The 18183-nt window shown below is 48.7% G+C and overlaps 1 protein-coding gene across 1 annotated transcript in view; it reads right to left on the bottom strand.

Annotated features, from left to right (window-relative positions):
- HUNK (hormonally up-regulated Neu-associated kinase) overlaps positions 1 to 18183 on the bottom strand; it is a gene marked incomplete at both ends in the record, with an annotated part of 124255 nt that overhangs the window by 67064 nt on the left and 39008 nt on the right. Inside the window, one exon of the mRNA XM_080696779.1 lies at positions 7473 to 7765. Coding sequence (XP_080552905.1) covers positions 7473 to 7765 — 293 coding nt within the window. The remainder of the gene's footprint in view (positions 1 to 7472; positions 7766 to 18183) is intronic.

Here is an 18183-nt window from a genome sequence, read left to right on the forward strand (position 1 = left end):
ACCTGGTCTGAATAAAGCAGCAGTCTTTGGTAACCGGGTTGGTGAACTCCTTGAACTCCCGAACTCCATTTTCCACGGCTCACTCAGTCATAGGTGTGCCTGCATACGTCGCCTGGATGGGGTCACTGGCTTGGGAAGGAAGGGAGGTTTCTCCCCTGGGCGTTGGCAGGCCACGCCTGGCTCTGCCATGATGGTCAGGCCCTCGTCAAGGTGAAGACATAGGCCCAAGGGCAGGAATTCAGGAGAGCCTGGGAGCACCACAAGGGGGTGGTGGGATGAAGAACTGAAAAGACGAGAAACTGAGGAAGAAAGGATCCAAGGAGGAATGAGAAGGAGCGCAAGAAACACGGAGGAGCTGTGCTTCTCTGGAGTTGGGGGTCACACAGAAACAGGAACAGAACACGGTGGCCCCGGGGCATGAAAGGAGGCTTCAGCGTCCTGTCCTCTCCAAAGGGCCAGCAGATGCCCCGGGCAGCTCATTGAAAGCCCCCAAGCATCTGAATATGCCTAGAAAATGGCATCGTAAAGGGGACACCCAGCCAAGTGTGGTGACACACAGCTGCAATCCCAGAACTGGGGAGGCTGAGATAGGAGGATCACAGGTTCGAGCCCAGCCTCAGCAATCTGGCAAGAACCATAGCAACTTAGGGAGACCCTGTTTTAAAATAAAAAATGCCAGGCGTGGTGGCGCACGCTTGTCATCCCAGCATTCGGGAGGCTGAGACAGGAGGATCGCAGTTTGCAGACAGCCTCAGCTACTTAGTGAGGCCCTCTGCAACTCAGTGAGACCCTGTTTCAAAATAAAGAATAAAGGCAGGGGGTGTAGCTCGGAGATAGAATGCCCCTGGGTTCCATCCCCAGTACCACAAATAAATTAATTAATTAAAGATAAAACCTGCTGGGGGCGTAGTTCAGAGGCAGAATATGTCCATGGGTTCAATCTCAAGTATCCAAAAAAAAAAAAGATTCTAAGACAACATGTGCAAAGCCCTGGGTTTGGTACCATTAAAATGTAAAGAAAAAGAAAGAATGAAAATATTTTAAGATGAGGTAAAGATGGATGAGGTAAGATGAGGTAAAGATGGTGATTAATTTGGCAATAAACCAATTTGGGGGCGAGGTCCTCCAAGAGAAAGGGCAGCGGGATGGGGCCCAAGGAGGGCTAGACCAAACTCCGGGATTACGTTGGGGGATGGGTTTTGCCTGTGGGAATGGCTACAAGATGGATTTTAGTAATAAGCCAAGAATAAAGAATCCAAGAAAAGCACAGAACTCCCCAGAGCAACAGGCATTTTGTAGTGTACAAGAGTTTTTTGGGTTCAGCGTTATCTTCAAAAGCAATGTATTAAAACCAAATGATCTATAAATCTTTTATTTACTTACAGTATGGGCATGTTGGTAAAACTCAAGAATAATTTGTTAAACATGGACCTGATTTATTTATTTGAAAATGAAACCTTTACTGAGTTCCTGTAGTGTCCCAGAAATGAATTTTGTTTATAAAAATGAAAAGAGCCACTCTCCAAATTGTGACCTAGAAACCGCACAAAAGTGGCACTACGTCACTGAAGAGAGTCCCTTGAAATGTCAAGAATATGGAACGTTCCAGAAAGAACCTCAGGTCTGGCTACCAGAAAGGTTCCATTCTGATATTAGTTGTATCCATTCCATTTTCCTTCATCTGTTTCACAGTCTTACTGTGTCCCCTCTGGGCTAGGTCCTAGGTCAGCAAAGGCTTAGGCAGGAGACAGATCAGCCAGCCAGGTAGTCCTGGGATGCGTGCTTGCCAGGCAAAGGGCGGGTGCTGTGGGCCCGCGTGCGGCCAGGGGCTGTGCCTGGAGGGCTTCCTGGGGAAGGTGAGCTTAGACCTGGGACCAGCCGAAGAAGGGATGGGCAGCTCCGCAGAGGGCATTGCTGGGGCCCTGAATACCCAGAACTCACAAACAAAATGGCCTGAGGAATTGGGACCGTCACGAGGGTTTGAGCGTTTCACAGGATTGATGTAGCTCCTCCCCACAATATAGAAGTGGATAATCCAGTGTCCCTACTATGCAGATGTGGAAAGAGGAGGGGTGCCTGAGGAGTCTGCCGGGTGCGACCCTTCGGTGGCAGAGCCCGGTGTGCACACAAGCGGTCGGCCTGCAACGTCAACGCCACAGACCACCGCGCGCGCCCATCCACAGGGCCCTGGGGCTGCAGCTTCGCCAGATCACGCACTGGCGATCGTGGACGGCAAAACCCAATTCAAAGTCACTACAGTGGCGCACGCTTGTAAATCCCAGAACTCGGGAGGCTGAGACAGGAGGATCACAGTTCACGGCCAGCCTCAGCTACTGAGTGAGGCCCTTTGCAACTCAGTGAGACCCTGTTTCAAAATAAAGATAAAAAATAGGGCTGGGGGTGTCGCTCGGAGGTAGAATGCCCCTGAGTTCCATCCCCAGTACCACAAAAAAAAAAAAAAGAAAAAAAAAAGTTAAACACAAAAGCTCTGACACAGCACTTGGACCCCAAACAGCTCCCAGATGTGAGCAGAAATTACTTGGACCCCAAACAGCTCCCAGATGTGAGCAGAAATATTTCTCCTCTCATCTGCTGTCCCTCTCCTCCTCCCTCTGCAAAAATAATAACAACAATAATAATAATAATAATAATAATATAAATAAAATCAACCAAACAAACCCCAAAACCCTAAAAGTTAAAAGAACTTCTTGGTCCCCTCCCAACACAGGTTATGCCTGCTTTCCCACAGACTTGAGAGAACCAAGCAGGCTCCGCCCCCTCCTCCCAGGCCTTCAGGGCCCTTTTCCAATATTGATGAATGAACGAGGTCATGACCCTGGGAGCGCTGGTGTTGACACGCGTCGGGCACAGGCCCAGCTCCCTTTGATCACCGGCCTCGTTCTCCTGGTCCTGCGGCCCCACGGCTTGTCTCTTCCTGCACAGGGACTGCGGCAGTGTGTTACCCTGTGATGTTTTGTCTGTATACTTTGATTGGACTCTGTTATTTTGAATGAACAGATGAATCTCAAATTAGCCTCTCAGCAGAATCAGCATTCCTATTAATTCATGGTAAGAGGCAGGCCCGGTAGACCACAGGCAAATCGTCAGATCTGAGCATCCTGCAGGGAGCACACGTTTGCCAGGGTGGGGGGGAAACCATCCCGTTGTATTTTAAGTATGGAGGATCTCAGGGAATCCTAAAATGAAGTAATGATGTCAGGCCATACACTACCTGTGTAAGAATTAATAACAACACCCACTGGAGCCAAAGACACAAAGAAACCAGGCAAGTCCCAGTTCATGTGAAGCTGAGAGAATCTGTTTTTATGGGCTCTGTGTGTGTGTGTGGTGGTGGTGGGGTGCTACTAGAGATTGAACCCAGACGCATTTTACCTCTGAGCTACACCCCCAGCCCTTTTTAAAATTTTTTTGTTTGTTTTGAAATAGGATCTTGCTCAGTTACTGAGGCTGGTCTTGAACCTGTGATCCTCGTGTCTCAGTCTCCCAGGTACTAGGATTACAGGTGTGCATCATCACACCCAGCTCTCTTTTCTTTTTTGAAATACCACTTTAAGTCTGGTGTGGTGGCACACACTTGTAATCCCAGTACTTGGGAGGCTGAGAAGGGTGGATCGCGGTTCACAGACAGTCTCAGCTACTTAGTGAGATCCTGTTTCAAAATAAAGAATAAAAATCAGAGCTGGCCGTATAGCTCGGAGGTAGAATGCCCTTGGGTTCCATCCCCATTACCAAAAAATAAAATAAAATAAAATACCATTTTAAAAATATTTTTAAATGTCAGTATACAGATGTGATACTTATATGAACAAACATGATATTTATATGAATTTTGGAGACTTGATTCTTCTAAGTGATCTTTAAGTAGTTCTGGATAGATATTAAATACTTAGATATAACATCAGAGTAAATGAGAACTCTCTGGGATTACGCTGATTGTGACCTAACAGTATAGTATCAGCCTAATTAAGAACTGAGTTTTGAAAGCATCTTCTAATAGAGAACCAGAAGTCCTTTAAGTAACTGTATATATATATATATATATATATATATATAGCCAGAAAAAAACACATTTCAGCAGTCTGGGGTTGTAGCTCAGTGGTAGAACATTTGTCTCATGTGTATAAGACCATACGTTCAATCCCCAGGACTGCGAGAAGAAACAAATTGACTCTGATTCCTTTTTTAGGTAATCCAATCTATTTGCTCTTCCCATCAGGGAGAGACACCATGGTCTCTCAGAAATGCTCTGCTCTCTTATTCATTTGAAAACCTAACCTCCAAATAATTTATGAAATGCATTCCTCCTCTGCAACACGAAAAATTCTCCGCTGCTAGAGAAAGCTATTGTCAAAAGTATTGCCCAAAGAGCTACAGTCAAAAATCCACCACTGACCAGCCAAATTACAAATGCTAAAAACCAGTAGTATGAAAGCTTTGAGTGTTAAGATACTCAGTTAAAACCCCGTGAACATACTCTAAGAAAATATTTTAATGCTACGTGTCTTGACTACCCAGTCTCCTGTGTCTGTGTATGGTGGCGCACATTCATTCATGTGCTTTCCAGACAGAAAAGCGAAGGCATCCCCCGAATCTATACTTATCTCTATTTCCAACCTCCTCTCACTTTAAAGATCTGGAGCTCTGGCCACGACTGGATTAGGAATATATTTCCAAGGAGAGGGAGTAAGGAGAAAGAAGGATGAAAGAGAGAAAGCACACTGCCTTTGCCAACAAAACATTATTAAATTCATTCCTTTGACATTCTGACAGTAATTGCATGGAGAAGGACTGGATTTTGTTCAAATTACTTTAAAAGGGTAGTTGAGAATTTCCCGCGGGAGAGACCAGTGTACGACGCGTGGCTTGCGCGAGGTTCGGCTTTGTTGTCCTGAACAATCCTGAGAATTCTGCTCTCATCTTATTTTTTTGTTTTTGTTTTTGTTTTTGTTTTGTTTTGTTTTTTGGTGGTACTGGGGTTCCTGGAAGCCCTTCTACCTCCGGGCTACACTCCCAGACCTATTTTTTTTAACTTTGTGTGGAAACAGGGTCTCTTAAGCCAGCGAGGCTGGCTCCGAGCCAGGGCGATCCTCCTGTCTCTGCCTCCCAAGCGTGGGGATTACAAGCGTGTGCCACCACGCCCGGCTATTCTTTATTTTTTATTTTTATTTTTATTTTGGTGGTACTGGGGTTCCTGGAATCCCTACCTCCGGGCTACACTCCCAGACCTATTTTTACATTTTTATTTGGAAACAGGGTCTCTTAAGCCAACAAGGCTGGCTCCGAATCTGCGCGATCCTCCTGTCTCTGCCTCCCAAGCGCGGGGATGACAAGCGTGCGCCACCACGCCCGGCTCTCATCTTATTTTTGACAGCGCGAAAACCTTGGAGAAACAACCCGGGTCTCCCAGAAAGCTCCTCCACTTGCACCTCCCGGTTCCACTTTCTACTGTGACCTGCGGAGTCACCCATCCAGGCTGGTTCATTCCGGCGGTTTGGGCTTCGGTCACCTTAATGAACAAAGACAGTGCCGGCCACCCGTACCACTGTCCTTTCCCTGACAGCGGCCTCGCCGTGTTGGAAGAGCCCCAGATAGTGTTGTTTACTGCAAATTTCTGAAGGTTCCCTTCCTTGCTGATTGAAAGCCAGAGACGTCTAATAAAGCGTGATCCTCAGACAACATGTACAACTATGGTTGTGAAGAGGGTCCCGCGCCTCGGCGAGGAGGATCATCCGGAGCAGGGCTAGCGGTGACTGGCTCCAGGAGAGGCCCGAGCAAGGGGTCCTGGCTCCTCAGCATCCCTGGGTTTACACACCACAGGGCAGGGCCACCCACCGTGCCAACCTCATGGGGGTGGGAGAGACAGGCCTCTCCACTTGGACAGGGTTGAGGTTTTATTAAGGAAAAGCCTGGAGCTGCTGTCTTCACTAGTCAGAAATGAACTTCTTTCAGACAGATAAAAGGTACCACTGGAGGCTGAATTCTTAAAAAATACATGTTTCCTCAAAAGGTTAAACTGAGAGCCATCTTATGATCAGGTAGTTCTAAGAGTGGAAGTCTTCAGGAGAAGCAAGAGAAGTGAAAACATATATTCACCCAAAAACCTGTCTATAAACACTCATCATTATGCCTTTATTCATAATAGCCCCAAGTGGAAACAACCCACATGCCCATCAATTGAGGAAGAAGAGATGACCAAACTGTGCTACATCCATACAATGGAATATTATTCAGCCATTAACAAGGAACGATGTACTCATACTTGCCACAACATGGATGAATCTTAAGAGCATGATGCTAAGCAAAAGATGCCAATCTCAAAAGACCATGTATAGTATGATTCCATTTATATGAAATGTCCAGAACATGCAGATCACTGGAGACAGAGTAGATTAGTGGTTGCCAGGACCTGGCAAAAAGGGAGAATGAGGAGGGGACTGCTAAGGGGAGCTGAGGGTTTCCTTTGTGGGAGTAATAAAAAAAAATTCTAAAATTAGACTGTGGTAATATTTGCAAAGCTCTGGATATACTAAAAACCACTGGATTATACGCTTTGACTCGGTGAAAATTAGAGTATGCGAATCGTATCTCAACTTAAAAATATCTAAACGTATGTGTGCATTTGTGCGTATGTACCTACAAAAAAACACAGACAGGCCTTTGAGCTTGCTTTTCTTAAAAGGAGAATTAATTAAACATGACTTTTAATTTTCCTTTACAACTGAATAACTATTATAATTCCATGAATGAAGGAGCATACATTTACTGATGAAGCCAACACTTTCTTGGGAAAAAGAGAACATTTTAATGGTTTTGGAATTTATTTTCATAGTACAAACAGGCGCCCATCCTCAGCAGCACCATTGCTAAGAGCGCCATTTCCATCCAGTCTTGGGAGCTCCTCCTCCATAGGGAGCAAGCTGGTATAACTAAGTTTGAGTTATGAACTTGCCCTTGAAACCCAGGGGCTTATGGGAAAACCACCTGGATTACAAGGGCAAGTTCATAATTCAAATGGTGCGTCAAGGCACCCACAGAAAACAGCTCTGAAGAGCCCCCACTTGAAAGCAAACAAACGAACCATCCCTCGTAGTATGAGCTGAAAAGTCCCCTCTGTCCCCTGCTCTCAGACTCTTCTCTCAGGCCCCTGAACAACCGATCGTAACTGCATAGACAGCGGCCGATGTTTACATGGTGCACGGTTCCAGCTCTTCTGACATATTAACTCACTGATCAATTCCATCGATGGAGAAGTATTATCCTCATTTGACAGATGAAGGGACTGACGTTCAGAGAAGTGACCGGTCCAAGGTCCAGCAAACCACTGAAAGGTCAGAGCCAGATGCAAGCCAAGGCTTTCCACTATCAACTCTCTGAGCCCCACACTGGTGTCAACCCAACTTAGAAGACGTTTGCACGACTGGGAAAGGGGATGTGGCTTGCGCGGCCCTTACCTGTGGACCACGCCGGCCCGGTGCAGGTGCTCCACGGCAGAGATGAGCTGCCGGATGTACCTGCGGGCCTCTGGCTCCTCCAGCCGCTTCTTCTCGTAGATCTTGTGCATCAGGTTGCCCCCGGGGCACAGCTCCATGACCAGGTAGTAGCTATTCTCCGTCTCTAAGATATCGAGGAGCTGCGTGATGTTGGGGTGGCGGATCATCTGCTGGATCTGCCCCTCTCGCCGCAGGTTTTTGGTGACGTAGGTGTCCTTTTTGGCCCTCTTCTTATCGATGACTTTGATGGCCACCTACAGAGACACCGGGAGCACGGCCGTCACCAGACGCCACAGGCAAAGGCTTCTCCTCTGCTACTCTCAAGAACTCGGAGAAAGTTCAGAGCTCTTCCTCTGCACCAGGGGAGCCCTGAATCTAAAACAGCATCACGCCTGGGGCGCAGCTCAGCGGTAGGACACCTGCGCGGCCCTGGGTCCCACCCCCAGCACTGCACATCAATAAACGCACTCAGGGCCGGGCGTGGTGGCGCACACTTGTAATCCCAGAATTCGGGAGGCTGAGACAGGAGGATCGCGGTTCACGGACAGCCCCAGCTACTTAGCGAGGCCCTTTGCAACTCAGTGAGACCCTCTTTCAAAATAAAGAATAAAAAATAGGGCAGAAGGTATAGCTCAGAGGTAGAATGTCTCTGGCTTCCATCCCTGGTATAAATAAATAAATAAATAAATAAATAAATAAAATGTGTGGATCTTAGACTAATTTAAATCTAAGGTCCCTTCCAATTCTGTAATTCTATAATCTGTCTAGGGCTGTTTCATCAAAGACCATGACAATATATGAATATGCACTTACTAAATATTTAAAAATAAATAAATAAATAAATAAATATGTTCCATTTAATAGTATCAGGAGGGATAGAACAACAGGAAAAAAGCAAAAAAAAATCATTTATTAAGGAAGAGAGTGGAATTAACTTAAGCAAACTTGCATGGTGGTCTGGAGAGGGGGGAATTGATGTCAAACTCTTTTGTCTGGGGGCCGGAGCAGGAGCTACATACCAACTTCTCCCGGAGCCAAGGGCACTCTCCCCACTGGCTCTCAGGACTCCCCATCATTCCCTCTGCTAAATCTGTAACCATGGTCAGTTCTGGCCATGGTGAGGGAGCGGGAAGCCCGCTGCCCAGGAGTGCAGCTCCCCTGGCCTCCCCGGCTCTCCCCTACCCCGCCCAGGCCTCCAGGCCAGGCAGCCTCCAGTGTCCAGGCTGACCTCCTCCCTGGGCGAGTCCCCTCTCAGGTGACCGGCCACCCACAGTCAGGACTCAACCTCAGGTCTCCACTACCCACAGGAGCGCCCCCATCCAGCTGTCTTACCAGACACGGTACAAGGGAGGGGAAAGAAGGAAGGGGGAAGGATGGAGGAGGAGAGAAGGATGTCTTTTCAACACAAAACTGCACCACCCCAACGCCACCCCAGTGGCTGAAGACAGCTGCTGCTTCTCTCTGGGGGCTTCACTCACCTGTGTAAAGGGACCAGCCAGAGCAGGTGTCGCTTCCCCTGCCAGCTGCCCAAACTCACTCTCTGTCTGTCTGTCTCTTTCTCCCAGCTCATTCATCACCTCCACCCCCCAGCGCCCAAGCCACTGTCACTAAGAGATGCTCTGGTCCACAGCTATGGAGCCATTGGGAGGAGGATAAAGGAGACATCCCATTCCTGCTTCCTTCCTTCTTCTTTTTTTTTTTTTTCCAGTACTGGGGATGGAACCCAGGGGCATTCTACCTCCGAGCTACACCCTCAGCCCTATTTTTTTGTTCTTTATTTGGAAACAGGGTCTCACTGGGTTGCAGAGGGCCTCACTAAGTAGCTGAGACTGTCCGCGAACCCAGATCCTCCTATCTCAGCCTCCCGAATGCTGGGATTACAAGCGTGCGCCACCACACCCGGCTCCTTCTTTTAATAACTATATTTCAACCTGTTTCACAGTTCATTCCTTCCATCAGTGCAGAGGTAAGGTATGTAGGTACATAAATAATGGATAAATAGCCTGGCGTGGTGGCGCACGCTTGTAATCCCCACGCTTGGGAGGCGGAGACAGGAGGATCACGAAGGTTCGAAGCCAGCAGTGCTGGCGTAAGAGACCCTGTTTCGAAAATATAAAATAGGTCTGGGAGTGTAGCCCGGAGGAAGGGGGGCTTCCAGGAACCCCAGTACCACCAAAAAATAAAATAAAATAATAATGGATAAATAAGTATATGTTTGCAGTGAGAGGCTGTTTGAGAGACACAGTACATGATAAGAAATAAGTAAAAGCCCTCTGAGACCTAATGTACAGCATGACGACTATAATTAATAATGGCATATCCTGCCACAGTGGCGCACACCTGTAATCCCAGTACATGGGAGGCTGGATCAGAGGGTCACAGGTTCAAGGCCAGTCTCTGCAACTTAGTGAGACTGTTTAAAAAAAAAAAAGTAGGGCTGGGGGTATAACCCTGGGCTTAATCCCCAGAAAATAATAATAATAATAATAATAATAATAACAACAACAACAACAACAATAATAGTGCACTGTATGCCTGAAAAATGGAGAAAGAGTATATTTTTGGTGTTCTCACTGGACACACAAAACTGTGAGACCTGTGTGAGGTGGGGGTGTGTTGATCGGCTTATTGTGGTAACACATGTTGAAACCGCGCTGCAGCCAAGGCCTGGTGGCATGTGCCTGTAATCCCTGTATGTGGGAGGCTGAGATAGGAGAATCACAAGCTGGAGGTCAGCCTCCACAACTTGATGAGATCTGTTTCAAAGTGAAAAAACTTAAAAATGGTTGGGGATGTAGTTCAGTGAAAGAACGCCCCTGGCTTTAGTCCCCAGTAACACACACACACACACACACACACACACACACACACACACACCACCATACACAGCAAATACTTTTTATCTGTCATGTAAACCTCCAAAAGCTGTAAAAAAAAAAAAAAATGCATGTTTTAAAAAGATGATGCAGTCAGGCATGGTGGCACATGCCTGTAATCCCAGCATTTGGGAGGCTAAGACAGGAGGATGTGGTTTACAGTCAGACTCAGCTACTTAGTGAGGCCCTTTGCAACTCAGTGAGACCCTGTTTCCAAATAAAGATTAAAATTAGGGCTTGGGGTGTAGCTAGGAGGTAGAATGCCCCTGGGTTCCCTCCCCAGTACTGCAAAAAAAAAAAAGAAAGAAAGAAAAAGGGAGGAGGAAGAGAAAGAGGAGGAGGAGGAGGAGGAGGAGGAGGAGGAGAAAGAGGAGGAGGAGGAGGAGGAGGAGGAGGAGGAGAAAGAAGAGGAGGAGGAGGAGGAGGAGGAGGAGGAGGAGAAAGAGGAGGAGGAGGAGGAGGAGGAGGAGAAAGAAGAGGAGGAGGAGGAGGAGGAGGAGGAGAAAGAGGAGGAGGAGGAGGAGGAGGAGGAGGAGAAAGAAGAGGAGGAGGAGGAGGAGGAGGAGGAGGAGGAGAAAGAGGAGGAGGAGGAGGAGGAGGAGGAGGAGAAAGAGGAGGAGGAGGAGGAGGAGGAGGAGGAGGAGGAGGAGAAAGAAGAGGAGGAGGAGGAGGAGGAGGAGGAGGAGGAGGAGAAAGAGGAGGAGGAGGAGGAGGAGGAGGAGGAGGAGGAGGAGGAGAAAGAGGAGGAGGAGGAGGAGGAGGAGGAGGAGGAGGAGAAAGAGGAGGAGGAGGAGAAAGAGGAGGAGGAGGAGGAGGAGAAAGAAAAGGAGGAGGAGGAGGAGGAGGAGGAGGAGGAGAAAGAGGAGGAGGAGGAGGAGGAGGAGGAGGAGGAGGAGGAGAAAGAGGAGGAGGAGGAGGAGGAGGAGGAGGAGGAGAAAGAGGAGGAGGAGGAGGAGGAGGAGGAGGAGGAAAAAGAGGAGGAGGAGGAGGAGATGAAGAAGAAGAAGAAGAAGAAGAACAACAACAACAACAACAACCATCAAAGACAAACTTTGTATGAAATAAAATTTTAGAAGTCTGGCCAGTCAGCCTGGATCAAAGCACTGAAATCCCAGTCCCTGCCCCGACCCTCATACAGCCCCAGAAGCGCACTCTACACTCTGCCGCCACCCTGGGGCCCACGGGAGCGCCCGGCCTCCACTCTCAGCCCCGGCACCCACCCCGTGCCCAGGGTGTCTCAGCGGGCGGGCCTCCTCACGCCCCCGGACCCGGCCCGGCCCTCTCCAAGAAGTCCAGCCACCCTGCGTGTACCTGGGACTGTACCCAACCCTCAGGGGGTAAGTCAAGAGCATCTCCCTCCGGAGATATGCCGAGGCCCTCTTTGCGCGCCTGCGCACTCAGCACCTGTAGGACCCGCGGGCCCGCTCCCCTTCCCCACACACCACGCGCATGTCGCCGTCAGTCAGTGACCAGCAGGTTCCAGTGGACATGAGCATCAAAGCAAAAGTGGCTGTCAACTGCAGAATCTACTGTCTTTCTAGAAAATGGAGCTTAGGAAATTCCAAGCCCTTAATGCAAAGCTAAGAAGTACAGCCAAGGGCTAAGAGCAATCGCGAAGGAACCAGACAGGCCGGGAGCCCCGCCCTCTTGTACCTCAGCAAGACACCTGCACCACCCCAGGGCCTGGAGGACTGTGCACCGCCAGCCCCAAAGTTAAAGTTATACCCCGGCTGTGGTCTGGCCCCAACTCCTTCAACAGACGCTAGACCAGCATCTTTATAAACTGTCCTGATCCCTCCCCCCTTAATGTGTATTTTCTATCTCTTAGGAGGATGGGGAGAAAGACGCTCAAAAGAACAATTAAGTTTGGTCTCTGCTTGTCTCTGCATTGCAATGTTTTAAAAATTACACCCTTTGGCAGTGAAATCCTAAAAAGTACGGCGAATAGACAAGTCTAAAAGCCAGGCATTAGTATGATCTGCCCCCACCGCCTTTCACACAGCACAGTTATTGTTAGGATAATTCATTTAGCTCGTTAATTGTCTGTACCAGGTTGAAAAATGGCCGCCCAATGAGCTAGCCCCCGGGTCATATCAATGTTACTTTACTTGAGAAAAGAGCCTTTGTGGCTGTGGTTAAGTGTAGACTTTGAAATAAGATTAACTTGTTATTACCCAGGAGGGCCCACATGTCCTCACAGGCATCCTGGCAAAATAGAGGGAGAGGGAGGATTTGTGGAAATACGCAGGGAGAAGGAGGCAGAGACCAGAGGGATGGGGCCATAAGCCACTGAATGCTGGCAGTCACCAAAAGCTGGAGAAAACAAGGACGATTCTTCTTGGGGCTCTGGAAGGTGCATAAAACCTGCCAACCCTTTGTTTTTAGACTTCTGGCCTCTAGAACTGTGAGAGAATTAATTTCCTACTTTCAGCCACCAAGTTCATGGAAATTTGTTACAGCAGCCACAAGAAACTAATACCCCTCTCTGGGAAAATAATTCCCTCTTCTGGGGTCTGGAGGGCAGGCTCTTCCCAGCACAACTCCTCTGGAATACATTTCCAGGGAAACCCTCCAGCGGTCATGGCTAACACCATCTCCTAACTACAGCCTCTCTCTGCTGCTTCTCCTCCACTGCAGGCTCGGAGGCTGCTAACGATTCCCAGTAGGCCCCATCTTCCCCTCTCTCCTCCCAAGCCCGTGTGTGACCCACAGAGAACTGGACCCCCACTCCTTGGTCCCCACGAGAGCCCCACTCCAGGGCAGAACCAGCCCATGCCGGGTGTCCGTATCTCCAAGATCCCTGCCACCGGAGGACTCCATGAAGTACTGGTAACTGGTTAGCAAATATCTCTGAATGAGAAGGGGAGTTCAGTGTCTCTCTCCAGGAGTTCAGATCATCACAATCACAGCCATGACTGTCATACACCATTCAACATTTAGTTCCAATACAGCAGGATCGGGTGCTCCTGGACTTAGGATGGAGCATCCCTGTCAAACCCACAGCAAGCTGAAGATATCGAAGGCTGGAAGCGCCACGCAAAGCCCTAGCCAACCGGCCATCCTGGCTGAGCGACACAGGGTACCACAGGGCATTGGTGGTTCCCTCGTGCTCACCTGGTGAACAGGAGCTGAGCGTGCTGCTGACACCCACCCTCGAGAGAGAGTGCTGAACTTACCACACGCTGCAGGGCCAGAATAGCGAGGTCCTGTGCCTACTGACTGTGGATCGCTTTCCCACCATTGTAAAGTTGAAAATCTCCAACTTGAACCATCTAAGTCAAGGACTGTCTGTATTTCCAGGCTCTCTGCTTCTCTCAGCTTCTTGCTCTTCCTCCCTCTCCTCCCTCTCCCAAAGTTGAAGGGAGTCGGCAATGGTGTGACCCCAGGAGGAGACACCCTGGAGGGAGCCTCTCTAGCCCCTCCCCATGGCTCCAGCCCTGGCCTTGGGCCACCTGAGGCCTCCTGGGTGGTAGAGTGAGAAATGGCCAAACGCAGGCCCACAGCCTATGCCCTGGAACCCTGAATGTTAACTAACCTGGGACAGGGCCTTGCAGACATGATGAGGTTAAGGGCCTGAGATGGGAAGATAATCCTGCATGAAATTTGCGAGCCCCAAAGTTTTTTTTTTGTTTGTTTGTTTGTTTGTTTGTTTGTTTGTTTTTTGTTTTTTTGGTGGTACTGGGGTTCCAGAAGACACTTCTGCCTCCGGACTACACTCCCAGACCTATTTTTATATTTTTTACTTGGAAACAGCAAGACTGGCTTCGAACCTGCGCGATCCTCCTGTCTCTGCCTCCCAAGCACGGGGATTACAAGCGTGTGCCACCACGCCCGGCAAGCCCCAAAGTTTTTAAAAGAAGGAGGAAATGAGACAGACAGTGAAAGGTTTGAGCTGCCCCTACCCCGCAGGGGGCAGGGCCGGAAGCTAGGAGGCGGAGCCCGGTGATTCCGAGAGGGGACCACCCCTCCAGGTCAGGAAGAAGCCAGTTCAGAGGACAGAGGGGAGCCCAAGAGAGACAGAGAGAGAGGGCTCTCCCCCACCAGCCCCGCTGCGGGCACGCGGGGGCTGGCGCCCGACTTCCCACAAATAAAGGTATTCAAATAATCAATAATGGATCTCCGCGTGTATCTGTGCACCAGGGGGACCCGCAATATCTTTCAGACAGACCCAAAGAAGAAGGCTATGTAAAGATGGAGACACCGGTGTGACCACAAGCCCAGGAATGCCAGCAGCCATCAGATGCTGCAACAGGCAAAGTTCAGATTCTCTGCAGTCTCAGGAGAAAGCATGGCCCAGCTCACATCTTGATTTGGGCTCAAAGAAATTCATGTTCGGCTTCTGGCCTCCAGAATAATTTTTTTTTTTTGGGGGGGGGACAAGTTGTTATTGTTGTTTTTTATTTTAAACCCAAGGGCACTCTACCTCTGAACTAGACTCTCAGTCCTATTTTAATTTTTATTTTGAAACAAGATCTCACTAAGTTGCTGCGGCTGGTCTCAAACCTTCAATCCTCCTGTCTCGGCCTCCCAAGTAGGGGTATGTGCCATCGCATCTGGCAGTTTTCTGTTATTCTAAGTCACCAAGTTGGTGATGATTTATCGCAGGAAACCAACATACCAGATGTGTGCCCCACCGCTATCTAAAATCTTGATGCCCAGGTTCTAGTGGTCGAGAGGTTCCCAGGGGAAGTCCTGAATTCTAAAGCTGCCTCACCTGGGAAAGGTTTCCTTCCGGCTAAGCTCCCTCTCTGTTCTCAAAGACCAGCTGGGTTTTCTCCAGGTCTACACTGACAAGTCCTACACCGATCACACCGAAACCGGTACGCTGCTCTCGATTACACAAAACCATCTAATCCACTTCATCTAACAACCAAAATGGGAGAGAAGTGACTGGGAAATTAAGGAAAAGGCATTCCAGCAAGGGAATTCAGCAAAGGGAGCTGCCGGATTTAATTTGCCAGCGATTATAAGTTTCAGGCAGAACAGAGGATGTGACGCTGAGTCTATCGGGATGAAAACCCAGTGTCGCTGGCTGAAAAAGAAATCGCTGTGGACAGGAGGAGTGTGTTCAAGAATAAAAGCAAAGTGGTTCTCCAATGGCCGTAAAAAGCAAGTTTAGCATGCTCTAGACAACAGGTGAGAGAAAGGCAGAGACCCACACCAGCTCCGCGGGGTCTCTGGCCAGATGGAGGATGGTTGCAGCCAGCGCTGGGTACGTGCTCCCGGTCTCTGCAGGAAGGCCAAGCACATCAAGAAAACCAACTTTCTATGACAGGCGGGTGAAATCAAGACTCAGCCCCTCAACGCATCGGAGCCAAAAAGCCTCCCAGACTATAACAAAGGAGTCACCTTCCAAGACTGACCCTGTGTTCCCAACAAAATAAATAGCAAAGCCTTGTGCAGCTCCAGCCTCTGACCGCTCAAAGCACATTATTCATCAACTTCTTTCATTAATTAAGACGTAGCCTGTCACACAATATGGCAACTCTCTCCACCATCCTCCCCCTCCCTGGGCAAAAAAAAAAAAAAAAAAGGATGCTTAGCAGTAAAGGATAAAATCAGGAAATAGACTTCTAAATAAATAGCTAAGCTCAGAAGAAAGAAATGGAAATCCCTCGAGGCTAAAACCAAGTACATTTAAAACCACTAGGCAGTAGCTGCAGGGGTGGAGAACTAGAAAATACAGGAGAGGTGTCGAAACCCAAAGGAAGGAAAGAAACGGGTGGAAGAATCTGCCCCGCATGGAATGGGAGTGCGGCTCTAACGAGACAGAGGGGCCGGGTGTTGGTGGCACACGCTTGTAATCCCAGTACTTGGGAGGCTAAGACAGGAGGATCGCAGGTCAAAGGCCAGCCTCAGCAACTTAAGAGCCTGTTTCAAAATAAAAAATTTTAAAAAATGGCTGGGGGTGTAGCTGATGGTAGACTGCTCCTGGGTTCAATCCCCGGTACCAAAAATATAAAAAGGTAGAGGAAGAGGAAGAAAAGACACACACAGAGGTCTCGCTCCATCAGGAAAGGGGCCAAAAAGGACTCATGCTGATGCCTCCATCAGACATTGGGAGGACATCAATATAGAATGAGGATGACAGATCATCCGGGTGCCATGGTACCCACTTCCAGCAGCCCACTGGTCCCTATGCCCATGTGCTTAGTCAAGCGCTCAGTGTCTGGCACCTGGGATGCGCTCCGTCCACTGATGTGTTATCATCCTCACGATTTTGCTTCCACTGAATCAGCCTGTAGAGAAAGTGGGGAGGCATTGAGGCTCAGGTGAGCTGGCAAAAAGAGCACCTCTGCTCCCTTGACCCACGGTCATAGCGTATTAAACACGTTTCAGTGTTTCGAACCCTCTGGAATAGAATTGCTTTTAAATCCCCAAGCAGTGGTCTCCTCTCAGACTAATCGCTCATCTTCTTTGAATATTGACTCGGATGAGACTGTCTACATAGGATCAGAGTTAACAGGATTTAAAATTCATCCCTTCATCTTGGATCGCCCCTCGCTGCCTTTAAAATCCATTACTCTGAGCCCTGTCTAGAGTAGTCGATATAGCCAGCCTCCCAGACGAAAAGCCGGATGTAAGATGGATCTTCCTTACGACTGAGAGGAAGAAAACCACGTGGAGGAGAGAGACTTCTTTGCAATTTCACAAAAACATGCCTACGTGTTTCGCACGTAATACAAGTGTGCTGTATTTGGGAAAGTTTGTCCTTTTGTTGAAGTGCTTTTACACCGTGTGTGTGTGTGTGTGTGTGTGTGTGTGTGTGTGTGTGTGTGTGTGTGTGTGTTATCGGGGATGGCATTCCACCTCCGAGCTACACCTCCAGACCCATTTTATTCTAAGTTGCAGACAGCCTCACTAGGTAGCTGAGGCTGGCCACGAACCTTGATCCTCCTGCCTCAGCCTCCCCACTACTGGGATTACAAACATGCACCATCATGCCAGGCTTACACCATAATGTTCTAAATAATCAAAATGCCTAAGAAATGAGAAGTCCGGATCTATTACATTTTTTTCTACATGGAAAGGAGCCTAGAAAAGAAGCATTTAGAACTCTTTGGTCTCTTAAAGTCTTCAGCACACTCAACTAAAAGTCATCTCTCATTCAACAACATCCATCGAGCACTTAAAAACACACTTGTTCGCCGGGCGTGGTGGCGCACGCTTGTCATCCCCGCGCTTGGGAGGCAGAGACAGGAGGATCGCGCAGGTTCGAAGCTAGCCCCGCGCGCTGGCTTAGGAGACCCTGTTTCCAAATAAAAATGCAAAAATAGGTCTGGGAGTGTAGCCCGGAGGTAGAAGGGCTTCCAGGAACCCCAGTACCACCAAAAAAAAACAAAAAAAACCACTTGTTCTAGGTAACAAATGTGTACCAGGAACGCTCATGGATCTTATGGCCTGTGTAGGGGGGGGGGGCAATAATTCAGATTATTTTTAGTGGTTCAAGATTACTATTTGCAATAAAATAAATGTGTCTCCCCAAAAAAGCTATGTTGTGCCAGGTATGGTGGCCCACGCCTGTAATTTCAGTACTGGAGAGGCTGAGACAAGAGGATCGCAGGTTCCAGAACAGCCTCAGCAACTTAGTGAGACCCTGTTTAAAATAAAAAGGGAAAGCCGGGCGTGGCGCACGCTTGTAATCCCAGAGTTTGGGAGGCTGAGACAGGAGGATCGCACAGGTTCGAAGCCAGCCTCAGCTACTTAGTGAGGCTCTCAGCAACTTAGTGAGACCCTGTTTCCAAATAAAATATAAAAATAGGTCTGGGAGTATAGCCTGGAGGTAGAAAGCCTCT

This window comes from Muscardinus avellanarius, assembly GCF_963383645.1.
Source record: "Muscardinus avellanarius genome assembly, chromosome: 5".
NCBI lineage: Eukaryota > Metazoa > Chordata > Mammalia > Rodentia > Gliridae > Muscardinus > Muscardinus avellanarius.